At 30.6% G+C, this 27184-nt stretch overlaps 4 protein-coding genes across 5 annotated transcripts; 2 read left to right on the top strand and 2 right to left on the bottom strand.

Annotated features, from left to right (window-relative positions):
- Nucleotides 1–1669: 1669 nt before the first annotated feature.
- LOC103314250 (phospholipase A1 1) lies at nt 1670–2858 on the bottom strand. The gene is made up of 2 exons (XM_008199718.3): nt 1952–2858; nt 1670–1903 (listed from the first exon to the last, which is right to left on the bottom strand). Exons 1-2 carry the CDS (start codon nt 2738–2740, stop codon nt 1853–1855), a joined length of 840 nt encoding a protein of 279 aa, XP_008197940.2. The 5' UTR covers nt 2741–2858; the 3' UTR covers nt 1670–1852.
- Nucleotides 2859–6777: 3919 nt separating this feature from the next.
- LOC656735 (pancreatic triacylglycerol lipase) lies at nt 6778–8425 on the top strand. The gene is given in 3 exon segments (NM_001321662.1): nt 6778–6851; nt 6905–7582; nt 7628–8425. Coding segments are annotated over 3 exon segments (984 nt in total). The 5' UTR covers nt 6778–6811; the 3' UTR covers nt 7894–8425.
- Nucleotides 8426–11202: 2777 nt separating this feature from the next.
- On the top strand, nt 11203–12470 carry LOC656659 (phospholipase A1). Its single transcript, XM_963169.4, has 2 exons — nt 11203–12084; nt 12137–12470. Exons 1-2 carry the CDS (start codon nt 11253–11255, stop codon nt 12403–12405), a joined length of 1101 nt encoding a protein of 366 aa, XP_968262.1. The 5' UTR covers nt 11203–11252; the 3' UTR covers nt 12406–12470.
- A 3409-nt stretch (nt 12471–15879) lies between these two features.
- LOC656573 (sodium- and chloride-dependent glycine transporter 1) lies at nt 15880–26896 on the bottom strand. Of its 2 annotated transcripts, none has more exons than XM_008199709.3 (6): nt 26795–26896; nt 26096–26219; nt 21659–21937; nt 16315–17465; nt 16109–16264; nt 15880–16060 (listed from the first exon to the last, which is right to left on the bottom strand). In XM_008199709.3, exons 1-6 carry the CDS (start codon nt 26807–26809, stop codon nt 15932–15934), a joined length of 1854 nt encoding a protein of 617 aa, XP_008197931.1. In that variant the 5' UTR covers nt 26810–26896; the 3' UTR covers nt 15880–15931. The 2 variants fall into 2 exon arrangements, with proteins under 2 accessions (XP_008197931.1, XP_015839427.1); XM_015983941.2 differs by lacking the exon at nt 26795–26896 and adding an exon at nt 26271–26706.
- Between the last annotated feature and the right edge of the window lie 288 nt (nt 26897–27184).

The raw sequence follows: 27184 nt of genomic DNA, 5'->3' as shown, positions 1-27184 counted from the left end.
CATATTTTAATTTGCACTTTTTTAGGTTTTATAAATCAGTTTAGTTTTTGCAATTTACTTTAACCGTTTAGAAATTATTTAAATTTTTCTACAATTTAGTGCGTCTGCAGGCACATTATTAAAAAAATCGCAGTGCTCTTGCCTTTTGGGATATCAATTTGGGACTTTGTCTGTAGGTCAACAAATGTCTGAGGTATCTTTTGGTGACAAGATCATACATTTGCATTGTAGCATCACCTTGCTGTGACACATTCATTTTTTAAATTTTGAAGGACCATAACTTGATTTTTTTAAAGAGCACTTCCTGTATTTTATTACTAATTATTATACAGCGTCTTATTTTATACCTTCTTTTAGCTTTTTAGTTTTTTTTCAAAAGTTGATAGTTAAGTAGATAATTCAGTTTTTCTGAAAAATGCACACAAAATCTTTTGGATACTAATGCAGCGCGCTATGAAAAATAATATATTTTGACATAATAATGTCGAAATGGCATTTATAGTACGTCACGTTTTGATTTTATTGTGAATATAAATTTGTCGCGTAAAATGCATTCCTAGAAATCTCATCTAGACATATATTTTTAGAAAATTTTGACAAAAAATTATTAAATAAAAATTACAGAAATTACAATGGAGAAATAAGGAAATAAAAAAACCGAGGTATAACAAATCAACAACGATAACATATTACTTACAGTTACAAAACTCTTTAAAATAACTGTATTCTTAAGCAATAAAGTAATAATTGGTCCATTCTTTTTAAAAATTTACCGTTTCTAATGTGGCATGACCAATTTTAATTTTTTCTTGCATATTTTTTCGTTTTTTTATTTTGATTTAATAATTTCTTATCAAAAGTAAAGTTTATATCTCTATAAGATGTGTAGGCAATTTATATGAAAAATTTATTTTCACAACAAAATCAAAACGTCACGTACAAAAAACGCCAGTCTGATGTTGTCAAAATCTATTGTTTAACATGGCGCACTACGTTGGTATTCAAGAGATTTTATTTGCATTTTTCGGAAAAACCGAGTTATCTCCGAAACTATCAACTTTTGGAAAAAAAATTAAAAAGGTAAAAAAGATGTAAAATGAGATGCTAAATAATAGTCAGTAATAAAATACAGAGGACGCTATTTGAAAAAAATAAGTTATACTTACAGACAAAATCTCATCTTAATATTTTGAAAACCAAGCGTACTGCCTGCAGACGCAACAAATTGTAGAAAAAATCAAATAACTGAATGGTTAAAGCAAAAATTAAACTGATCTATAAAGCCTAAAAAAGTGCACATTTAAATATGTACAAACATAAAGGGGGTGCCATTAAAAAAAACTATGTTAAAGGCTGCCTTGTAAAAATAAAACACCCTCTATAGAACAAAATAATTTTACAATGAGCACTTTGACTTTCCATTTGCAGTGCCATTTGATTCATTTCGATATCTTTGACAGTATAGGTGTAATCGAGCACGCCCGTATCAATGACTCACCCTGTATATAGGTATAAAAATTTCTTCCGTTAGTAAAAATATGTTACTAGACGATTTAAGCCAAAACTTTTAAGAATAATGCTTAGTACCTCGTACAAACATTCATTAATTTTACATCCAGTTTAACCAGAATTTGCACGAAAATTAAAGCGTTGTAATGAAGTTCTACTGTAACGATTTTTATACGTTTTATTTTGTTTCTTCATTTTCTTTTCTATCAACATTAATAAAAAAAAATCTCTCTCGTACTTCGGCTAACCTCATCCCCCATATAAGTCTTGTCGTTATCGTCACACAACCCTAAATTAAATCGTACAACATCCTCACATTTGGTTGCCTCGTACTTTTTTGGCTCTAATATAATCTCCGAATAGTAGACACGTGAGCTTCGGTGATTACAAGACGCTTAAAAACGTAATAAAACTTTTATGTTGCTACAAATAAGCACAATACCGATCTATAGTAAGTCATCTGTACAATGTAATTGATTGGTCCCCCCTTAAAAATAAAAGTCGGCGTTCCAAGAGCCCCAATATACCCAACTCCTAAAGCTGTGTGAATAAGATCAACAAAATTGGCATCGCTGTCAGCCAATCGCAGTTCAGGGGGCCTCAAAATTGGGGTTTCGAAAAGGGGGCTTGCAGCGTCTAAACCCGTGATTCTATCAAGTTTGGAATCTGTGGAGTTTTCCACGTACTTTCCTGCAAATCCTACAACTTGGGCGCCTAAAGAATGCCCGATTAAGTTAACTTTTTCGAAAAAGTTTTCCACATGTTTTGAGACTTGGATTAGGAAAGCACCAATAATGATACCAACAGATTGAGTTGCTGATGATGAGTAGATGTAGTTTTTGTCGGCATCGATTGACCAGTCCACTGCAATAACGTTGTAGTTGCGTTTTTTATGGTACAAAAATGCCATGTCTTGGATCCATGATGCTGTTTCCTGATCTGTCCACCCATGAGTTATTAAAATGGTCGGATCTGATGGTACTAGGTGCTCCAGATGGTCGTCACGGTTGAGAGTGATAGTTTGATTGCTAGTGCGTTCGAATAAAAAGAATTTAACGTTATCTGTTGGGATGTTGATGAAGGAAAAACCATTAGCAACAGCTGCGATGTTGTTGATCGAAACGTTGAAGAGTTGGCTCAAGAAAGAGGAGTCTTCGTTAATCAAATTTTGGGAAAAAATTTCCCTAATTGTTGTCACACTAATCAAGAAGAGAAATACCAGTGGACACATTGTGCACGTTTCTCGATATTATTACATGTTTTGATTTACTTTGCATAACTTTTTCTAGGTAACTAAATAAAATTCGCATCGAAAATGGCAAAAATTTATTTTAATTTATATATTCTGATTTATGGTTAAAATATATTTTAAATTTTCCATGCGTAGTAATAATTAAACCGCTGACAAATATTCGAAACATAGATATCATCAATATCTATGCTAATTCTTGACGTATCAGGTGCATAGACAAGGTTTGAATTTTTGTAATAAACACTAACATTATGTTTTTATTTATTGGTTGATGGTTTAAGTTTTTTAATAATAATAATTTCTGCAACGTTTCATAATATCCACTGTCCTTTGATAAAATGCAATGTTTACAAAATCGGAATATTAAATTTCATGTAAAATTTTTATTCCTCAATCATGTTTCCATATTTATCAATATTAAACATAATACGACCAACATTTCTGCCATAAAAACCTTGCGGTTCTCTTTACATAATCTGGAGTAAAATCTTTCACTGCTTCCGCAATAAACTTTTGAACAGGTTTATGTTTCTTCTGAAAATAAAAACTGTATTCTCATTATAGCAGTTAAAAGATATTGCTAAAAGAAATTAATTGCGGAAAACACACAGAACAAAGAATAAGATGTGTTAAATTATTTTCAAATAAAAAAAATAAACCACAATATATTATGGCTGGCGTCTTATGTGTATAATTATTAAGTAATATTTTTTAATAGTTGTTGTCATTTATTAGCTGTTTCAAAACTGTAACAATAATATCGACGCATTTTTTCTTAAAACTAGCTATCAGTTGTGCAATAAGTTTACATGTATCTATAATTTTCTTTTTCTTTACTTTCCATACTGGCATTTGTTTTAAAATGATTGCAAGAATAAGTAACTATACAGGATGACCCAGGGATGCGTGCCCCATACCTTTTTTTGCAAGCTATCAATTTACATTTTCTTTAAACAGTAGGTCTTACAATAAGACACGTTCTAAAAATATTTTAATCTGTATACAGAGTGTTCCAAAATAAAATACCCAAGTAAATTTTGTTTTTTTTAATGGAAACCTTAATTTTTTGTTATCTTTTTTTTTTTAAAATTGTGTCTAAATTGTCGATATACTATACCTGGGTTTTATAGACTTATCTGTCATAGTTTTAGACTTATGTCAATTTTTGTATGAAAATTTTGTCGTGCAAAGACCAACAAAAAAAACTTTAGAAGCATTTAAAATAATTTAACAATTTTTTTTTCGATCTATTTTTTAAGCTTTAGCGCCTCTTTTGCAATAAAAGCAAACTCGTAGTCGATATTCCAGCGCCTACTACGATTTTCTGAATATGACAAACTACAAATTGGAATAAATCGACTTTTTGAAATGCAACATCTTATATTTTAATGCACCGTTGCATGACACTTTTAAAAAAATTGTTAAATTATCTTAAATGGTTCCGAAATTATACATTTTTTGCGTCAATTTTCTTACATAATATTGCATAAGTCAAAAACTATGACAGATAAGTCTACGAAACCTGAGTATATTATATCGACAATTTAGTCACGATTTCAAAAACATAATAAAAAATTGGGATTTTCATTTAAAAAAACAGAACTTAGTTGCATATTTTATTTTGAAACTCTGTTGATCGCATCTTTTAACTCTGATAATTGAAGGACTCAGAAAGATTATAAACATTATTTCTTTATGACTAAAATACAAGTTTGGGTTATTATTTGTAGTTTTAATTAATTTTAAGACAATCATCTGTTTAATTTGACCAGACAGTTTGATTTTAGATGAGACGACGAGGCATTAATTATATTAACTGATTAAGTTAAATTTCAGCGACTATAATAGTTTGAGGACCTTAACTGAAAATCATAGCTATTACTTGAAAAGTCATAAAAATTGAAATCCAATTAAAAACAAATTCAATAAATTTGCAAAAATTAGTTTCAAATAGCCAGTAGACAGAATTTTATAGCAATTTTGTTCTTATTTTAAATTTGTTATGTTTATTGTTCTACATACTTACCACTTTCTCACATTAATTTGGACTTTTGACTTGCTTATTTATCTATTTGCTGGTTAAGAAAATTGTAAACTAGTTATTAATGATTAGATCTCTCACTGAAAGTATAAATTACATCCGCTATTATTTTTTTGAAGTGCATGAGTAATTTATAACATCTAATTTTGACAAAAAATGCAACGTTGGCGTTTTTATGGTTTTGAAACCTAATACTTTTATATTAAAAAAACGAAAAATTTTAACGGTAATACGAAAGTAATTTGGCTATTTATTTTTAACCACGGTTATATTTGAAGCAGTTTTAGGAAAATTTTTTTGGTATGTAGCAGTCACACAGAATACAGATTTTACTAATTCACAAAAGGAGGAAATGTCAGTTTCAAAATGTAACATACCAGCTTTTGTCGGCAAAACAGACATGTTTCAAATAAATTTTTAATAAGACACTTTTTCGCACCATCCGTCATCAGCTTCATTAGGGAAAACAGTAATAATTGACATTTAGTTAAATAAAACACGATAACCCAAAAAAACATTTGAACAAAAACCCTTCATATTATGCGTTCACTGAATTTATATTTACTGAAAACTTGGGAAAAAATGTATTCTAATTAAATATTACCAAGAATAACATAATTATTATTTGAGTTATCAGCCTAATTAATTATGATAATAATCACCGTTTTCACACAAGTTAAAATACTAATAAGGCCTACACTAATAAGTATAAATTCAGATAATGACATGATATTTTTTGTAATTTAAGCAAATAAAAAAATGTTTTTTTATAAAAAAACTTTTAATAAAAGATGCACTAAAAAGTAAAAAATAATGTTTTTCTATCAAAGGAGAATATTTTTGCTTACAAATTAGAGTTTTATAATTTATAAAAGCTTTGGCAACACTGCTCAATTTAAGAAAGTAATTCTGTAATGCCGTATTGTTATGAATTATGACTGTTCCCAAAGCTTTTATAAATTTTAAAACCCTAATTTGTAAAATATTCTTCTCTGATGGAAAACCATTATTTTTTACTTTTTAGTCCATCTTTTAATTATAAGCTTTTTTCTAAAAATCATTTTTGATTTTTTTTTATTTTTTGCTTTTAGTCTTTACTTATTCTAAACGTCTTTTTCTTTGAGATTTTGTTTCGTCGTATTATTGTAACTCCATTATTTTGCTGATTTGTGCAAACTTGTTAGTATTTAAAAAACATCGTAACCTCTGTTCTGTGTCTATACTCTATCGTCTCATTTGTAAACATAACCTAAAACTTCAAAACCTTATTTAACTTTTTTATGGGGTATTTAACCATTGCATTGCATTGTCACGCTGATTAAGCAATAATCCAAAATTTTAGATCATTTGAACAACTGGAACCCTTTCAAATTTGGCTCCAAAAATATGAAACAGACAGACAGACAACAAAGCAAGTTAAATAGAAATTTAAAAAAAATAGACATTTGGTGACTTGAACTTTATGGTAATTAAGTGAAGCTTTGAAGACGACATATAAATATAAAACGATTTTATTTAATATATTATAAATTAAATTAAATATTATTTATTGGATTCTGTCACTTATACATAGTTAGGTAGCTGTATGATATAACCATATGATTTTACTTTGAGGACTAAATTATAAAAGATGATGTTTTCAACTTGAGAACAGCATTTCGTTTTCAGTAACAAGTTGAGACTGGCTAAGAGGATAAATGAAACATTCAAAATTTTCAATGTTTTTTTACTTTTTTTTGTCTAAAATTGGGCATTTTGTAAGCCAACATCTTCAAAATCAGTTAAAAATAACCACTTTGTAGCATATTTCTGTATTTTTAGCCACCTGACACATGGACGTCCTATTATCAGTTCTCGAATTATTAATGACTCCTCGCCCATAATAAGTCTGATAACTATGAGCCACATCCATTATTCCCTCGTTAAAAAAGCAACTATCTAGCAAAAATAAATTTTAATTTGTACATTTTACGCCAGTTATTGCAAGGCCAAAACAACAAAACGACGCAATGTTGACAAAACTTCTCCTCCTCGCCATTCTCTGCCAAAGTAAGTTTTTCGTTTCAGAAGTAAAATATTCACCTAATTGCGCAAAATTTGAGGCTTTGCTGAAGTCTACGAGAACACTTTTGACTGCGAAGACCATTTCAGCGAAAGCCACGAAAATGGTACCATAGAGTACCATAACTTCGTCACCACGAACGTGAAATTCTACCTTTACACTCCTCCACCCGACAATGACACCATCGAGCTGAATTCGACCAACTTACACTTGGTCAATTTGACCCAACCCACGAAAATCATCATCCATGGTCTCCAGTCGTACGAAAACCAGGTATGGGTGGACAAAATGGTACAGAACTACCATACAAAGGGCGATTACAACATAATCGCGGTGGATTGGTCCGTTATCTCCTCGGACGAAACTTTCTACGTTGTTTCCGCCGTGGATGACCTCGGGCGGTACGTGGGGGACTTCATCATGGAGGTCACCCAGGACAACTACCAGTACCTCTCTGACGTCCACTTGATCGGCTCCTCACTAGGTGCGCAAATCGCAGGGGCTGCTGGAAGCGCAATTTCCAACAAAACCAACGCCAGAGTTGACCGAATAACCGGCCTGGACCCAACTCAGCCGGAAAACTTGCAGCTTTTGGACGAGAACACTGCAGAGTTTGTCGATGTTATCCATACGACGCTCTACTATGGCCAGGAGAGTTGTGGGACGGTTGATTTTTATGTCATGGCTGAGGATCCACAAAGACCCATTTGTTATAACGGTGCCTGAATTTTTTTGGGGGATTTTTTACGAAATTTTTTTTTAGATACTTGTGTAGAGCTTTTAGGGGATGACTATTACGCGGTCACTATCATCGATGAGGATAGATTTGAAGGGGTTACATGCTATAATACCTCTCTAGCCGTTCAGAGATTGTGTGATAAGGCCAAATCGGCTGTTATGGGAGAATATGTGCCAAGGGATGTCACCGGGAGCTTTTTGGTTAAAGATTCAGCGGGAGTGATTTATTCAGGAAGGAGGGTTTTGTTCTCGATTATTTCGACATTACTTCTGTTGCGTTTAATCGTCTAGTTTTAAAATATTTGTACTTGTTTTAGTTTGTCTAGGTAAGTAAATTCAGTTTAGAATTGTTTGACTTTTATCGAGCTTAAAAATAATATGAATATTAAATACGCTGTTTTTGCCGAGTTATCAACTGGAATTTTAAGTTGCTTTAATGTTTGTATTATTATAACAAGGTTAAATACGTAAGAAATAAAGCGTTGATTAAATGAATGGCTTTTACATTCATTCAAAATACTGTAATTAAAATCCCACTAGAAGTTGAATGGTAATGCGTTTCAGCGATTTTTAGTCATCCTTATCGCTTAATTATTTAAAAAAATATGGTTTAATTAACTTTGCCTAACGTTATTAATTAATTTTTTTGTTGTAATGAAACTTCTGATGTAAATGCGAAAACTTTTAAGCATTGCTTATTTTTAGGTTAACTAATTTAAATTATTTTATAGTGCTGTAGTTTAGTTAAAGCATTCTAACTGTAAATTTAAAAATAGAACATGTAGTTGTTTGTTCAAAATGAAATAAAATAAATGAAACTAAATGTTTACTTATTTTTTGCAAACTGACGGTAATTGTAATAATAAAAAAAAATTGTGTGGTACTCTTTTGCTATTTACCATTTAAAATAAATACAGTTGAACTTTGATGAGTCGATTTTCGATTAGTCGTTTTTTATATTTCTAAATATTGTGAATTTTTAACACGTAAAAGTCAAGAAATCCCAATATTTAGTATTCGATAATAATTTGAACAGTCGAACTTTTACAACCAATTTCTTGATATCTCGATTTTTTTATCGCAATTTATCTTTTTTTTAAAGCTTTAATTTAACTTGCTTTGTTATCTGTCTGTCTGTGCATATTTTTGGAGCTAAATTTGAAAACGTTCCTGTTGTCCCAATGCATTGAAATTTTGCATACTTACGTAATCGGCGTGTCAATGCAATCTTATGTGGTTAAATTCCCTCTAAAGGGGTTAAATGGGATGTGTATATACCGTAACTTATACCAACATTAACGGTATGTTGGTCATTGGGAAATGTATTAATACCTAATCATTTTTATTACGTTTTTTTACAAACAAATGTAGTTATTTTTTTTTAATTTATTTAACTTGGACGGTAAACTATAGACACAGAACAGAGGTTAGGATGTTCTTGTAATGCTAAGAGCTGTTTTCTATCACATGCCACTAAGACATTTTGCACAAATTTGCAAAATAATGATGTTACAGAAATACGAAACTGAATCTCAGAGAAAAAGACGTTTAGAATAAGTAAAGACTAAAAAACAATAAATAAAGAAATAAAAAAAATGTTTTTTTATGAAAAAGCTTTAATTTACAAGATGCACTAAAAAGTAAAAAAATGTTTTTCTACCAGAGGAGAATATTTTTACTTACAAATTAAGATTTTAAAATTTATAAAAGCTTTGGGAACGGTAATACTTATAAGTCATAGCAATACGGCATTACAGAATTACTTTCTTAAATTGAGCACTGTTCCCAAAGCTTTTGTAAATTTTAAAATCATAATTTGTTAGCAAAAATATTTTACACTGATAGAAAAACATTATTTTTTCCTTTTAAGTGCATCTTTTAAATAAAAGCTTTTTTTTAATAAAACTTTTTTTTAATTTTTTTTATTAAATTCTTAAATTTATACTCTCACGATTCACAAGTACATTCCTAAAAGAGGTTATGCAGGTCTAGCGAGTAGTGACCTCAATTTGTATGTGTATTTTTATGCACAAAATAACATTTACACATCGTTTGTTTTAGAATGATATAAAAAATATTAAAAAAAAATTACAATAAATTACGAGTCCATAATGTCAAATTACTTTTTTGTTAAAAGATATGTATGTCTTAGTAAAAATAACGTCAAGAGAGAAACTTTATTAGATTGCAAAAAGGTAACTTTTGTCCACTTTAATAACGTTAAACATTAACGTTTCTTTAATTATTTAAACACTTTTGTAAAGCAAGAGTATAACGTAGTATTATAGAAAATATAAAACCGGTAATGAACGTCCACGTTTTTATTCAGATAATTTTATTCGATTATAAAATATGGCATACGAAAAAATATCGCGCCCTCAGACAACTGTAGGACTAACTTTTAAATAAAACTTCAAATGTGGTACTATGTAATACCAGACTGCAAATTTACTATTTTTTAAAGCCGATATTATTTAAAAATTGTGTTTCTAACTGCTTTTTCTTGATTATTTATATTTTTTGACGATTGTCAGAAACAGATGCAAGAGTAGTTTTTTACTATAGCAGTAGTTATTTATGATATATTTTAATATTCAGGGTTTTCTAAACAACTAATTAGTTACGTTTATTTATATTTTGTTTTCGACATAAGTATAACATTAATTTAAATGGTTACATTAATGTTAGACAATGCCATAAAGAATAAATTCAGTTTTTTTTAAACTATATTAACTTATACGTTTAAAACTAACGTTGTTAATACGATTATTAATAACGTTAAAGTTCTTTTACGTTTTTTACGCAAATATAACTTTCATTACTTTAAACGTTAAAAATTAATATAAAAAATAGAGATGGTTTTTAAACTACGTAACACAAACGTTAAGAAAACGTAATCTAACCAAATAACAACGTTGTAAGTTTCAACGTATAACGTTATATCAACCATTGCAACGTTAAAAGATATTTTAGTTTTACGACTGTGTGCTTATTATGTTTTTAATAGTTAATAAAACTTTTTAAACAACTAAAAAATTTTTTATGAAGTGAACTAAACACAAATTTAAATATATACTTTCTTTTATCTTGAACATTATTATATGGAATTCTATACTTTTGTTTTAAATTAATTAAATATTTATTTTATAACTACCGAAACAAAATTATAATGAGGAAAATTTAATTCAATAAAGCATTGAATGTATTTAATTAAATTAAAATTCTATAGAACTTCTTCACATTTTTCGCTATACCGTTCTCGAAATATTATTAATACCTTCATCGATTTTAACTGCATGTCTAAAATTCAATTATAGATGATTGAAAATATTTACATGCAACTTTTGCAGGCTCATCATAAACATAAAGTTCCATTAATTCGAGCAATAAAACAAAATGAAACGATCAAATGGAACAATATATCTGAATTTATTTCACAAAAATGTTACGGCCAATTGAATATGTGTACGAAAATATTAATTCAAACCGATTTTCATCGACTTTCTATCGAGAAAAATCCAATAAGCCTTGAAGGTAACAACCTTCAGTTTTATGCAAAAAAGATGTGAATGTAACGCACTTTTGCATAATTATAGTAAAATTATTAGATTGAATTGCACAAAGAAGTAATTAGTCATTCAAGCAACACCATGTGCAAACAACTCTCCATAATTCTCTTCATCTCCTCCATCATCTTCGCCCCAAGTAAGTCACAGTTCGACTTTTTGAAAAACCTACAACCGCCCCAACCCCCAACCCTCCCCTCTATGGACGTCTTCCTCTCGCAACTCTTCGACGTGACTTCCAACGAGATCAGAAACCTGGCCAACAACTTCAACTTCCACGATGTCTCCCATAAGGACATCACCTTCATCCTGCACCTCCCCAAAAACAAGACCATCGTCCTCGACCCCAAAAAACCCACAATCGAGGCGACCAAGCCCACGAAGATCATCGTTCATGGGTGGCAAGCTTCCGGTACTGATGAGAAGAACAGCGAATTGGCCGAAACGTACCACAACACTGGTGATTACCACGTGATCGCTGTGGATTGGGCCGAACACGCAAAAAAGGTCTACGTCCATGCATCCAGCAGTACCAAGGACATTGGGCACGTTATTGGCGATTTTATACTTGAAATAACGAAGAAAGACCCGAAATTGTTGGAGAATATTCACTTGATTGGCCACTCCCTTGGCGGTCACGTGGCCGGCTTTGCGGGCCAGCGAGTGGCTGCCAAGACTGGAAAAAAGGTGGGGAGGATCACCGGATTGGACGTGGCGGCGCCCATGTTTGAAGTTCCGGTGAAAAGAAGCGCCGACTCGATGCTGAGCAAAGATGACGCCGAATTTGTTGATGTTATACACACGAATATTGGGTTTTTGGGAGTTAGTGATAATATAGGTTCTGCCGATTTTTACGTGGAGAATGGGGGGCCGATTCAACCCGATTGCTTTGATCCAGTCAATATTTTTGAGTCTTGTAAGTACTAATTTACAGTGTTGTTAATATAAATATTTACTATTCTTTTCAGTTGGTTGTAGCCATTTTAAATCATTCGAGTACTACCTTGAGTCAATTTCTGGGAAAAAATACGAGGCGGTTTCGTGTCGCAACTCTATAGAGTACCACATTTTGGCTTGTAATAATAACCGCAAAGTGATTATGGGTGAAAAAGTGCCCAAAGACGCCTATGGAGCGTTTTATCTTGAAACTGGATCTCCCCTACCATACAGTAAACTTTTAGATGGGCTTCCAAAAATTCGGATAAACACGCCCATGTTACGTTTAAAAGTGAACTAAAATAATTCAAATAAAAATGATTTTATTGTACAATGTCACATAAATAAAATATTTTACTCGTTTGATCCTAGTTTATTAATACTAAAACCTATAACTTATTCCATAACTTGCTCCAAATAATTATCCACATATAGACTGATTTTTTTGAGGTCTTTAACTGCATCTTTTTAAAAAACTTCTAATGTAGCTAAGGCTTTGAAATTTTGTGCACAATCCAAGACTATCATTCGAGTTCAGTGTGGCTGCGGTTTTAGAGATGTCATTTTTTGTGATCGTGACTGTACATACATTTAGTTTTTTTAATTACTTGAGTACTTTTTCAAAAATTTGATGAACGTAACTAAACTCGACACTTCGCTGGATTTAAAAAAAACAAAGCGTTTTTTGTTTCTATTCGGAAATAAAATTACCGTTGGGGGCGCCACTGAGCTAGGTCGAAAACAGTAACCATAAATGGCGAGAAAATGTTTATTCGGATATTTTGAGCGTTGTACGAATTTAGAGGCTTCACAATTATTGCATTGCCTATGCGGAATAACTATTGTATATTTGATGCAAAAAACTTATGTTGACAAATGAGAGATGACGAGGAAAACGCGAATAACGAATGACTGTTTGGTTCACTTTCTTTATTGGAAAATTATTACAAAGACATTGAAAAGCCTACCTTTTGGCATAATTTACGTTTAAATGTATCAGCAGTTGTTAATCTTTATTGTAGTTTTGTAGATTTACCGCAGCATTTCATGAATTTTTTCAGTGGAAAATTCTAACCTAAAATTCACACAATTCACTAATTTATTGGTTTCTTGAGCCAAACTTTGTGTTCGCTGTGATCCATTACTTATAATCTTCAATTAGACAACTGTTTGATAACACTTCGTAATCAAAATTTAAATATTTTTCACTTTTTATCCACTTTCAAGTTCCAACAATAAACACTTTATACCACGAAAAACTACAGAACCAAAGTCAACGCTAATATTTACCACCATGTACTTTTAAAGGGATTCTTTCTATTGTAAGTAATTAACACTATACACGCAAAATTGTTGAACAATTCATTAAATGTCAGTTAAATGTGGAATTACGAAAATTTCTTTACTGCTTTCAACATAGTTCAAAAGTCATCACCAGAGGGTTTCTAGTTAATTTTATTTCAGAATAGCCACTTTAAATTATTTGAGTAACGTTTTGAGACTGAGACGGTTTTGTGACAAAACTCCATACAGTACCACATTTTGGCTTTCAGTCAGTGTCGGATTGTAGGCTATAGGGCTTACCGAGATATACCCTGAAAGGGCTCTAAAAAGTATATACCGGGAGTATTAGAAATACGTGCGTTAATTTTACCACGTAATAAAACTCATCAAGTCCAACAACTTTTCTATACAGGGTGATTCTTAAATAGACCGACAAAATTTTATCATAGCTTTCCAAGGATAAGAAGAGACGATTTGTACCATATTTACGTTTTTATTTCGTAGGGGTAGAAACCCTTTAACCCGTGCCACTTATAACGCTCATGAGTCCAAGTTAGTTGTATTGGAAAAAAATGTGCTTGTTTTCATTATGAATATCTATAATAGACAGTAATCATTATCATGCTTTACACTATCTGTGGTAATACTACTTTCCGAACACATCAGTGGCGTACGCTTTATTTGCAAAATAAATTTTTATTTCAAAAACGGTTACACAAGGATTTTTTTTACTATTTTTCTCAGCATGTACTCATTTGACACTACCAGTGGCAAAATTTTGTCGGTATATTTAAGAATCACGCTGTATAACATTTTAATTCTTATTTTTTATTTTCTCTGTTTTCCTCATTTCTTTTGTGCAAACGACCCGGACAGTGGTAAATAATTAGTTTGTATTTATAGCAACAATTTTTATTGTTGTTTTAAATTGTTCAAATTTTCCGTTTTATAGTTCGAGACTTTTATTTTTGTACCATAGATGGGTACACGTTTCAAACTGTCAAAAATTTTATTGAAAAATTACAAAAAAAATATTTTATTTGTTGAGCTCTGTTACCTGTTAAAATTAACACAGGTATTTCTGATACACCCCGTAACAAGGTGATTTTAAAAACGGCTGGCACTGTGGAATTTTTATACATAACCCGATTTAAAAAATTAAAAAACTTAAATAAAATCGTTTTTGACGTTGTTTTTAAATACTTTTCTAAATGTCATAATGTTCCGAAAGATTTAAGTTTTTTTTAGTGCAAACATGTGCAATATTTAATTTTTCACTAGAAATTTTAGTTTAAAGAAATTAATAAAGTAGGGAAAAATTTAATGAAAGTTAATAAAATCTAGTTGCATGGTGTCAATAAAAATTATTGGCGTTTAAATATACTTCTTACAAGTAAACTCTTTCTTTAAAATAAGAGTTATTGGCCATATTTTCTTTCATTTGCTGCTTTTTGGCATGACAATAATAACATTATTTTTATGATACTATCGGTACTACTAAATTTTAAAAGCGTATGTTAATTTTTTAAAATTTGTTATTTTTTTAAACAATTACATTTGATAAAAATAGAACATATTGCACATGTTTGTATAAAAAAAATAATATCTTTTAAATTATGAAAAGAAAAATACAGTTATGAGCTTAACATAAAAAAGTTGAATATAGCTTAGAATATAGTATGACATTAATTTAGAAAAATCCTAAAAGCGTTGGCTTATACAACATTAAGAACCATGTGATTTATTTTTTATGTTTTTTAAATCGGGCTATAAATAAAAATATTACAGCGTTTTCGTTTTTTAAAATCACCCCGAATAAGATATCTATTCACCTGTATTATTACAAAACCTAAATTTTACACACTGTATGTAGTTTGTTATTGGCTGACATTAATAACTTATGTGAAACACAAAAATACGTTAAATTTTTGAATTTTATTAATGTATTAAATGTACCTCGTGTTTAGCTCAACAGAGAAGTGCATTTTATATTATCGAATGTGGGAGCTCTGAAACTAAAATTTTTAGAAATTTATTTCATTCTCAAAATCTTGAAAAAAATTATTAAGTAACGTACAGCCGGTTACGAAAAAACTATTTTACATAAAGGCTGTAACTGATAAAAAAATGCAAAATTATGAAAACAAGCTGAAGATGGAGTTGATAATGTTAATCTTTTTGCCATAGATAGTTTAGGTGTTCGGTCAATTTTTTTTAATAAATTCAGTTTTCATGACGGGCAATATCAATTTTTTCTAACACTTCATGTTCACTTTAAACTAATAGCAGAAAAGTTTATCTTATAGTTATTTCATTGAAAAATAAAAAGCTATAACGGGTTATTTATTATATTATTTTTATAAGCAATATCATGTAAGTAAGGCACGTTGTATTTCGACATCTGGTCTTCTCTATCATTTTGTAGAAAGGCTTTTGAAAATTCAGATAAACACACCAATGTTTTTCGTTTAATTAAGAATAAACTAAGACATTTCAAATAAAAACAGTTTTATTGTACAATGTCAAATAAATAAAATATTCTATCACAGTTTATTAACACTAGTACTAGAGTTGTCTCGTGAAAGTTTCTCTTTGGTGAGAGTCAAGTTACTTTCCGTTTTAAAAATTTGTGGTCGCCATTTGTTTGTTGGTTTGATAAGTTCCCATCCGGTCTAAAATAAATCAATTAATCCTAAAATAGGTTAATTTAAACCAATTACATAATCTCGTTTCCAAAGTGTGACTACAATCAGTACAAAAAATGGTACTAGGGTCGACAAACCCATCATCCAACCCAACGAATCGGCCCATAATGGAAAAACGTAATCCTCGTACGTAGCTGGAGTCATATTAGACATTTGAAAAATAAATACGCCCTGGAAAAAATAGTTAGTTTAATTAGTCCATTTTTGTGGAGTTAAAGTACCAAAAGTGTTAGTGGCGTTATCACGACCCAACAAATCCACCAGTACCACCGCGCTGGTTTTGACAGTACCATCTCCATTTGTCCCATATTGTCCAGAAATTTGTTACAACCATAACACCACGACACCACGCACACTTCACCCATACCGATCAAAAGAATGGCCCATGAAGCTGTGTTCCACTCCATCAAAGTGAACAAATAAACACCACCGTTGAAACACATGGGAATGGCAAGAATGAAGCAAAATAAGCAAATCACCAAGGTGATATAAATTTCGTGCTTCCGTAATTTGGGCCACTTGTCGAGGATAAGACACCTTATGGCTTCAATCCCAGCAAACTGGCTCCCTAAACCCAAAATAAACAACATAAAGAAAAAGGCAAGGGACCATGCTGTGGGTGCTGGTAGCCTCAGAATAGCCTCAGGGTACGCCACAAAGGCAAGACCTGGCCCATCCTGGGCGACGTCCTCAACCGGGACCCCCATCTGGTGTGCCAGAAAGCCCAACATTGAAAAAATCGCAAACCCGGCATAGATTGAAGTAAAAATGTTCGTGGCAGTGACAATAAACGTGTCTTTGAGACAGTTATTATTGAAATTGTTGTACGAAGCTAGAGTGACTAAGGAGCCACAGCCGGTGCCAAAAGAATAGAAAGTCTGGGAGGCAGCATTGGCCCACACGTCCACTTTCAACAGCATCTCCCACTTGGGGGTCAAGTAGAGGAGGATGCCGTCGATGGCGCCTTCGAGGATGACTCCCTGGACCACCAAAGCCGTCAGAATAACGTAGGGGAAGAGGGCGGTGAAGTAGACGGCCTTGCCGGAGGTTTTGACGCCTTTGATGACGCAGAAATAGCCGATTATCCAGGAGAGGAGCAGACAGAGGAGGAGCTGCCAGTGGAGGCCGCCGAAGTTGTCCCAAGTGGAGTCGTTGATGGCGAGGACGTAGTCACGGAAGTATTCGTAAGTGGCGAGAGTTCGGTTGATAACACGGCTTATGTGGACGGTGGAAGTGGAGTTGTAGCAGAAAGTTCGATTCGAAGCGCCTTCGAAGTTGTACGATTTGCAGATTTCGTCCACGAGGGTGCATTGTTTGTTGTAGTAGGTGGAGTTCGGGGGACACTGCGAGTCTTCGGTGGCGCTGTAACAGCCTTAAAAATATATTATAAGAGTTTTAACGCTGATTTTCTAATAAATAATTAACAAATTAACATTCGTTATCGTATTTTTTGCAAATTGGAAAAGTAGTACAAACAGAAAGTATCAAATCAAAGAAATTAGAAATATAAAGCACCGCTATAAATGATTACGGTCAGGTAGGTACAATTACGATCAAACGGAACAACACCAGCAATAAATCTCATCTATCTATATATAGACCAAGGATGCATAACCGGTCTATAACTTTTCTATTATTTGTAATAAATTGTAGTAATAATTAGATTACTAATGTAATTAGTCACATAAGTACAGATCAAAAAATAAATTACCATTTGACTTTTCACAAATTTTCTTAGAATAAAATAATTTCTTGAAAAATCTGGAAAAGAAGAGATTTGAATTTGTATAAAAATCCGTAATTTTTAATTTGTATTCATGCAATTAGTACTTGTGCTTTTGGTTAAAGATAAAAGATGTGTGTTTAAGGAAATTTGGAATTTCTACCCCTAAAGGAGTTAAATATAAATGTCCGTCATTTTTTAACTGATATCTATAAAAATTAGTATTTAGGCATTTGGTGGAAAATAAAGAAACAAATATTATTTTTAAAAATTCTATTCCCAAAAAAGGTTAAACATAAAAAATTGTTATTATTTTGATTTTGATTATAAAAAATGATATTTGATCTTTCAATTAAAATTAAAAAAAGACATGTTTCTGGATTTTTGAAGTTTCACCCCCAAGAAAGTCGAATATAAAAAACTGTCATTTAAAAATAAAAAACCGCGTGTTTCAGGTTTGTTGAAAATTCCACTCTAAGGGAGTTAAACAAAAAAATCTCTCATTGTATTTATACATATAAAAATTCTTTATTGCTGAAGTTATACATGTCAATTATTATCTGAGACAGTCGGTTAAAAGAAAGAGACGTTTATTTCAGCAATTTTAGAAATTCTACCCCCAATGGAGTTAAACTCAAAAGTCCTTTAAGTTTGAAGTTATATCGAAGAAAATTGGCATATGGACTTACGGTTAAAAGGAAAGAAAATGTGTTCCAGGATGTTTGAAAATTACATCCACAAGAGGGTTAAACAGAGAATGAGTTTGTTTGTAATTATGAAAACAAGCAAAATTTACTCGGGTTTGCATTGGGTCACGGTTTTAAAGTCAATAAAATTATGTGTTTCTACTTTCTATTATACCAGGTTTTATATTGTTTTTCTTTGTTTCAAAATGGTTAAATTAGGTAATTCGTAAACTTTTATTTCTGTAAATTAGCTGAATAGTTTGTAAACTAACGTTTAGTAAAAGATAGTAGTAAAGAAAGTAAAAGTAGAAAAAGAAAAAAAAAATTTCTAGTAATTAGAATCTTGGTTAAAATGCTACAGTAGATATCAATAACGGTATCAACAATGTTTGTCTTAATTTAATATTTTTTTAGTTCAAAGCAGTTTTATAAAAATTATCAGAAGACAAAATATACGGGTAGTTTTGAATGTTTACAGTATTATTTACGCATTCTGTGTATAATGCATTAAAGCAGCATTTGCATCATTTGTGTTTTAGAATAGGACCTGTAGACATTTTTCATGTATACATAAAATATTTTTTTAACAAAAAATTGCATTGATTCAGTAAATACTATGTATAAATATGACTCAGGTCAAATTACATTATTATGGGAAGAAATACATCTGCTTGTGCGTAACGATAATTAATTATGAGAAATTGAGAAAAGAAGGGTGGATGCATTATCGGGTGATTGGCATAACTTTACAAACATTATTATCAAGTACTAATCTGTTTTCGATTAAGTTGTGGAGTTTATTAAAGCGTTTTAGTCTAAATCGTCTTAATACAATATTTTTATTAACATACATTATTTTTATTGTTTTCTAGATTTTTGTATCTAGTGTTGTTTTAAAGTGTTAGTGTTTTAAAAATAAATGTTTTAAAAAATCCATCTTAATACTGAGGATACTAGGTTTAAAATAATGTTACTTTACTTATTTTTATTGTTTTCATTTAATACTCTGCATGCTCTTTGAATGCTCAACCCAAATTCTAACACGATCGGGTTCAAAAGTTTTAAAAATACAAAGTTATTGTACAAGGTGAGCCAGTTAAATGTGTATTTTTACTATATCTTAAAAAAATCAGCGTTTGCTATTAAGTATGTAGTTTTAAATGATTTATACATATTAAAATGTATTTTTTTAGTTCAATAATTTTTTTTAATAATTACTATTAATTTTGATTTAATTTTTGATCAAAGTTTAGACGCCAAAGAGTTAACTGTAATCGGTCTATAACTTTTTTATTATTTAAAATGTAGCCATGTCGTAATTACTTTCCGATAAATCGACTTAAAGTCCACAAGCTAAAAATATTTTTATTTTACACAGAGTGTTGTATACAGGGTTGTGAACCAAAAGTAAATTTTTTTAAATGGAACATCTTATATATTTTTGCAAAATTGGAAGTTTATGTAAACCATTATGGGTCTGTCTCTTTTCGTTTCGGGATTATTTAACTTTTCGTTATAAAAAAAAACAATTTTTGAAAAATCATTGCTAATTGGCCTATGAATATTTTCCGAAAAATTTGCAACAGAAAAACTCAGAATATCCTGCAATTTTAGGCCATAGTCGACTTTTACTTGTAACACGCAGATAATGTACAGGGTGTGCCACAACGCAAAAAGTTAAATAACTCATTTTTTTCAAATGGAACACCAGGTATTTCTTTACACGTATCGATAGCATTTTAAAATATTTTTTAAAAAGTTCAATTTTTTTTTTCTGTTTTCATTTATTTTATTATTAATTCTTGAAGAGCAAAATTAATTTATGTATCAAGTAAAAATTAGATTACTAATCTAATTAGTAATATTGGTACATATCACAAAATAAATTACCATCTGATTCTAAGATAACAAATTTTCTTGTAATAAAATCAGTTTTTTGAAAAATTTCGAAAAATATTTTAAATTTGCGATGCAAATCCTATACCGTTAGAAGGCTTATCAAAAATGATATCAATACATAATAAAATACAGAGTGTTCTATTTGAAAAAGTGTGTCATCAACTTTTTGCCTTTTGACACACTCTGTATATTGTCTGCGTGCTTTTATTAAAAGTCGTCTATTTGCTAAAACTACAAGGTGTTGTAAATTTTTCAATAGCAAATTTGCCGGAAAATATTCATAGGCGACTTTGTAGTGCATAATAGTTATTTTTTTGCGTAAAATCCATTTAATTATGTAAAAATATATAAGGTGTTCCATTTAAAAAAAAATAATTTTGGTTTACCACCCTGTATACAAGAACCTGTGTACAATAAAAATATTTTTAATTTGTGGATTTTAAGTCAATCTTATTCTACAGAATCATAGAATTAAGTAATATTAAAATTTAAAAACAAATAAAATTTTCTTAATCTTTAACGATATACTCAGTAGGTGTATCAGTTCACTGTTTATCATTTATAAACCTCCTTGTCGGTTTTTATAACAACTTAAAAACCAAGAAAATGGGAACAACTTTAGACAATGTTATGTCAATGTTTCATCAAAATTTTACTATAATGGGTTTAATTTAGATAAGTCAGGTAATTGTAAGGTAAAATGAGGAAAGTTCTATTTGGTTTTTTATTCATGTTCAAGTGAATATAATACTGAAAAGCATTGTCGAAAGGTCATTGTTATAACACCTACATAGATAAGTTAACAACAATGTTTGCTGGAAAATCACATTCAAAGTTGTAAAAGTTTGTAAACACTATTTTGGTGGCAATAAAAATTAACGTTAATTTCTCACAATGATTTTTAAAACTGTTTGAAAGGACATAGCATAATTTAAGTTGTGTTCACCTATTATGTAAGAATTTCCAAACTCAACTTCATTATCATTAAATTAAAATTTATTTCAATTTTTCCATTCCCAATTGCGGTAATTGCGCCTTTCACCTCACCGCATTTTTGGAATTTGCCAAACAAATCATCAAACGTAATTAAAATTCGAAATATCATCCTTTGATCTCGCATGAAATGATCGGTAAAAAGCTAAAAGGCCACAATAAATCCCTCCTTGCAATTACCTTAGCCCTCAGCGCAATAATCTTGAGTAATGGTGTCCGCAATAAAAGAGCCGCTCTCACAATGGACTTAATTTTCGCACTCACCCATCGTATTAAAGTCGTTGTGACACGAACCGAAGCCCAATTCCCCGGTAAACGAGGCGAAGAAGTAAAAGAGTGTCCAGGCGATGATCACCATGTAATAAATAGTGATCAGTGTGATCACAACCAGAGTGCAGTAACCCAGGCCGGTGAAGAGCGGAGCGATGTTGGTGAAGGCCTGGTCCGGGCCCAAGCCGGAGTATTGACCCACGATGAGCTCCAGAAGGAACAGCGGCATGCCCATGAGGAAGATCATGATGATGTACGTCACGAGAAAGGCACCTACAATCGAGAGGTTTTCAGCTGGGGGTTATAAATCATCAGAAATGATTTACGGCCGGATTTAGACGTCGATCTGTATCGGCAGCTGACCGATCGTGTCATTAATAAACTGGATAAAGATGGTTAATAGACTGGGGTCGAATCGGACCAAGGTTTTAATCGATTGGGCAAAAATTACCACTGATGGATTATTTTGCAAGTTTTGTGTCAATATAATTTGTGGAACTAATATTTGTCAAGTCATAATAGGGCGTAATTTATCATTGAAATGAATATAAAACTATGAATTATGGATGCATTACAATAGGGACCAGATAAACAGTTTTGTGGAGTTGAATTTTCAACTTGTTTGAATAAAAATTTAAGAATTATAAAATCTTGGGATGAATTATAATATGGTGATGAGTTAGAAGAATCAAACATAGAACCAATTTTTAAAAGTTTTTATTTAACTTGCTTTGTTGTCTGTCTGTCTGTTTCATATTTTTCAAGCCAAATTTGAAAGGATACCTGTTGTCCGAATAAATTGAAATTTTGCATACTTACGTAATCTGCGTAACAAAGCAATTCTATATATAATTAATTACCCCCTAAAGGGTGTAAATAGGATTTTAAAGTTTTAGGTTGTATTCTCAAATGAGTTTTTGATGTGTACATACCGTAACTTATACCAACATTAACGGTATGTTGGTCATTGAGAAATATATTAATACTTAATTTTAAATTAATACTTAATTAAAATAAAATAAAAAAATTAAAATACTTAATTTTTTTAATACTTAGTACTTAATTTTCATTTTCATTACCTTTTGTTACAAACAAATGTCGCTATTTTTTTTTAAATTTATGTATCTTGGACGATAGAGTATAGAACAGAGGTTATAACGCTCTTTTAATGCTAACAGCTATGACATACTACTAAACAAGTTTGCACAAATCAGCCAAATTATGGTGTGACAATAATACGGTGAAACTAAATCTCAGAGAAAAAGACGTTTAGAATAAGAAAAGACTAAAAAGCAATAATAAAAAAAATCTTTTTTTTAAAAAAGCTTTTAAAAAATAATGTTTTTTTATTAGGGGAAAATATTTTTGCTTTGAAAACGGTCATAAGACTCATAAGTCAAAACAGTACGGAATTACAAAATTACTTTCTTAAATTGAATACGGTTTCCAAAGCTTTTATAAATTTTAAAATTCTAATTTGTATGTAAAAATATTTATCGCTGGTAGAAAAACATTGTTTTTTAAAAGTTTTTTTTTTCTAAAAGTACAGTTTTTTATTTATTTTCCTCCTCTTTTTCAATTTTTCAAGTTAATGTGAAAAAATAGTAGCAAAAAATTTATTGGTTTTTGGTCTAATACTGTGATACAAAAATTTTACAATTTGAAATAATCGTCTAATTGTGAATATCTTATTAATTTTTTTCTCCGCAACAAAAAACTGATTTTGGCGAAATTTTAGTAAAAAGTTCAGGTTTTACTTCTTCAATGCGCTTCAACACTAGAAAAAAACAAAAATAGCACTTGATTTGTTCTTTTCGTTTTGTTATTATTATTTTTTTTATAAAAATTTGGGAAGTGATCGCGTTTTTTGCCCAAAAAGACTGTAACAAAACGCTCTAAGATAGCAGGACTAGTGAAATATTAGACTGAATTTGGAAAATTTCAGCAAAATCTTAGAAAAAACAAGCGACAGTTTGGTTAAAAAATGTGCTTAATGTTTGAGAAATGTACAATTATAATCAATTTTGATCAAATCTTGTGGTTTTGCTCAAAATCAAACTAAACAAATGGAACAAACTAAGTAAACCAGCAGATTTGCTTTTTTGGTTTATTTTTGACGCAATTTTTAGGCGTGTTTTAAGAGAATTTTGCAAAATTGAAAAGTTTCTGATTCAAAAAATAATTAAATATCGAGCGAAACAATAGAGTTAAGATTGAATTATGATAGAAAAAAAAGTTTGTTATTTTTTTAGTTTAGGATAATTTTGAGGGATTTGACAGTTTTTACGATCAGAGAGAACGTTTTCCAATACTGAGACCACGGTTACTATAATTATTTATTTAGGCTTTTAAAATAAAAAAAATGAAGAACTTTTGTCATATAATTAATAGATCAAGACAAATTATTTATAGAATCTTGAGAATTTTTATTAAGAGGTAAGATCATACAGTGTGGAATAAAATTCATAACTTTGATTAAGGTAATTATGCTAAAAATTTTTGAAACAGGTCAGTTTTTATTTTTCCTTGTCTACGATTTTGTGCACATGTTTTTGTTTATCTCTTGTCAGAAATGCATAGCCATCTCTAACTTCTTTTACAAATTTTATTTTAGTTAATAATTCCACGCAGCTTTAATTTTTTTATCACTTGGGCATTGACAATATTTAGAAAACAAATAGTGTGTTGTACTGCTTTCGAAGTGTTCTTTTACATGAGGTGTCACACGACATACTGTTACATTTGAAAAAAAAAGTTGGAGGTGGCTGTGCAATTTTGACACCAGATAAATAAAAACCATATCTACCAAATAATAGGCAAAACAAATCAAAAAGCAACCTGTTTCGAAAATTTTTACAAAAATTGTTTATATCCAAGTTATAAATTTTATTCCATTTCAAAATTCCACACTGTATACTAAGTAAAGGTTTATATATAGATTATGGTCTTTTTATCTCAAATGGTTTATTTTAGATACAAGTTTCAGCCCTTGATTACGACCATATTTTATGTAAAATGTTTTATAGGCTTGAAGATGACCATTATCATTGGCCGAAACGTGTAGCTTAAAAATAAACATTTTGAGAGAAATGAACCATATTTTATAAATCGTTGCTATAACAAAATACTATTTAGGAATGTTAGGTAACGCATATTAACTTTTCCAGATGTATTTGTTTGAGAACGTCTGACTGAGAAACATCCCCTGAAATATAGAGGCTGATCCAAAAGTGTTGGACAAAATAGAGTGGTACTAATACACGTTCAGTTAAATTCAAAAATAAAGTCAAATTATTTATTATTATTATTATTATTATTATTATTATTATTATTATTATTATTATTATTATTACTATTTGACAATTTCATCAATCTTATTTAAAAAAATAAGTTAGTAAAATTTAACATTGGCGTTTTTGTAGTTTTGAAACAGCTGATAGCAACAGTTAGATTCAGGTATACCTACATACGTAAAACTTGTATACGTTCCTACTTAGCATCTCAAATAAATTGTAAAATTTGTGTGCTCACGATGTTTAAATTAATAAAAACTGACTTAAGGTTTCATGGCCTACTTAATATTTTGGCATTTATTATTATTTCAGATACAACAATCTCGTAAACTGTGATAAGCAAAAAATATAACTTTTGAGAAATAACTAGCATTGCTAGTTGCAACAACATTTGTAAAATGCACGCGATTTGTAGTGTTGGAAATTATTCCATTATCACATAATTTTGCACTGATTAAAACCGATAAGCCATATATTAAAATTCTTACACGAGGTGCTAACAATTTATTATTTTACTCCATAAACGGTACGCCAGTTATTCACTTATCAGTATTTGGTATTTCCGTTTTATTCGTATTGAAAAAATAGATTAAAATCAGAATTAGACACACTTTGTTAAAGCAAATAAATAAATAATAAATGTCAAAAAATCCCACTAATTGTCTCATTTGGTGGAATTGTTGAATCAATAAGCAGTAATTAAAAGTTGATAATTACTACATACTTACGTCAAAAACCATTTTTTAATTATTAATTGCTTTAGTTGTGAATATTAACGTGTCCCAGTAAAATAAAAAACAAATTGTGTTATTTCAAATTATTAAGATGATGAAATTACGTTTAAGGTAGATAAATAGATGTGCAAAAAACACTGCAATAATTGGACCACAATACTGGTATTAACGGCTTAATCTACGATAAGTTTACAGTTGGATTAAATCCACTTAAACATTCTTTCTCTCACGCATGCAATTTTTACCTTATATTCCATATAATACAATTTTTAATTATGAAACGTAGAAAAACTTCCTTTGCGAAAAACAAAAGCTTAAAATGTACAACCCAAATTGAATTTTTAATATTTTGTGCTAAAGCAACAATGGATGAATTTTTGTTTAGCAAACAGAAAAAAACTCACCACCACCGTTTCTGTAGCACAAGTAAGGAAACCTCCACACATTTCCTAAGCCAATGGCGTATCCCAAGCAGGACAAAACGAACTCCAAAGGCTTGTTCCAAGTGGAGCGTTCGAGAACATCCTCCTGAAAAATGGCAAAACGTAAATAATTTCTCGCACTTGCTGAAATACACACGTGTTCGCCGGTCGCCATTATTTCACTACATTTAAATAACCCAGATAGATTTTTGAAGAGTAACTGGAGGTTGAGTCAATGACATTAGCACTGATTCAGGAAATGTAAATGCGGGTCCTCGATAAGGCAATTTTTAATTGTTATTAATAATTTCAAAGTTTTGTTCGCGTTTCGAATTGAATCTCGGCGAGAAAGGCAATTAATCAAAGCGTCCCCCCTATTCGCGCAAAGAAACTCGCTAAATTTACAATATTCCGACTTTAATTATGCTGTTTGTGAAATAAAATAATTCAATTACACTTTCCGAAACACTCTTCATAAATCAACGTTTAACAGACGGGAGTTTTCTCCAAATTAAATTTTCCTTTTCGCGGATTTGGATAGCGATAGCGCAGTGGAAATTTTCCCTTTGTTGATGGTCTTGAGTTAAGGTAACCTTGGAGGAACGGTAAAACGGTTATTAGAACCGACATATTATTCACCTCATATTTAAATCACGGAAAACCTACTCAAACATGACTTACTTTAGCTTCACACATTTTCACACGGCAGTATTAGAAATGTTTGACCAAAGAGGTTTTTTTCTTTTAAACATCACTCAAATTGTAAAGATAAGGCAATCTTAGATTTACTTTTATTATATGATAAGCACATTTCGTGATAATACACAATAGGTAATATGTTTTTATTTTTTTGGGTTTCAGCCACTTCCTTATTCAGAATATTGTTAATTATTTTTTAAAGAAGGCGAATTTATGGCAGAGAGCAAATTTTTAATTTAGGCGACGTAGTCGCGAGTGAGTAAATTTCGGGAGTCTATAACGCACTATTACCGTTGTGTTGTTGATTCGTAAATAATTCGTAAATAAAAATCAATTCTGTTTTTTTTATTTATTTTGTTTTAAAGTTCGGTA

The sequence above is a fragment of the Tribolium castaneum genome, chromosome 7 (genome assembly GCF_031307605.1).
Source record: "Tribolium castaneum strain GA2 chromosome 7, icTriCast1.1, whole genome shotgun sequence".
NCBI classification, from domain to species: Eukaryota; Metazoa; Arthropoda; class Insecta; order Coleoptera; family Tenebrionidae; genus Tribolium; species Tribolium castaneum.
This window is presented reverse-complemented; position numbering and strand designations above follow the sequence as displayed.

What these genes read in the sequence shown, in the direction of transcription:
- LOC656573 (XM_015983941.2), bottom strand. An exon ending in GTGCTACAGAAACGGTGGTG is followed by an intron (nt 21,938 to 26,095) that starts GTGAGTTTTTTT and finishes TCTCGATTGTAG; the next exon opens with GTGCCTTTCTCGTGACGTAC. An exon ending in TAACGCCACTAACACTTTTG is followed by an intron (nt 16,265 to 16,314) that starts GTACTTTAACTC and finishes TATTTTTTCCAG; the next exon opens with GGCGTATTTATTTTTCAAAT.
- LOC103314250 (XM_008199718.3), bottom strand. Translation starts at nt 2,740, where the DNA reads ATGTGTCCACTGGTATTTCTCTTCTTGATTAGTGTGACAACAATTAGG. An exon ending in AGATGACTTACTATAGATCG is followed by an intron (nt 1,904 to 1,951) that starts GTATTGTGCTTA and finishes TACGTTTTTAAG; the next exon opens with CGTCTTGTAATCACCGAAGC.
- LOC656659 (XM_963169.4), top strand. Translation starts at nt 11,253, where the DNA reads ATGTGCAAACAACTCTCCATAATTCTCTTCATCTCCTCCATCATCTTC. An exon ending in AGTCAATATTTTTGAGTCTT is followed by an intron (nt 12,085 to 12,136) that starts GTAAGTACTAAT and finishes TATTCTTTTCAG; the next exon opens with TTGGTTGTAGCCATTTTAAA.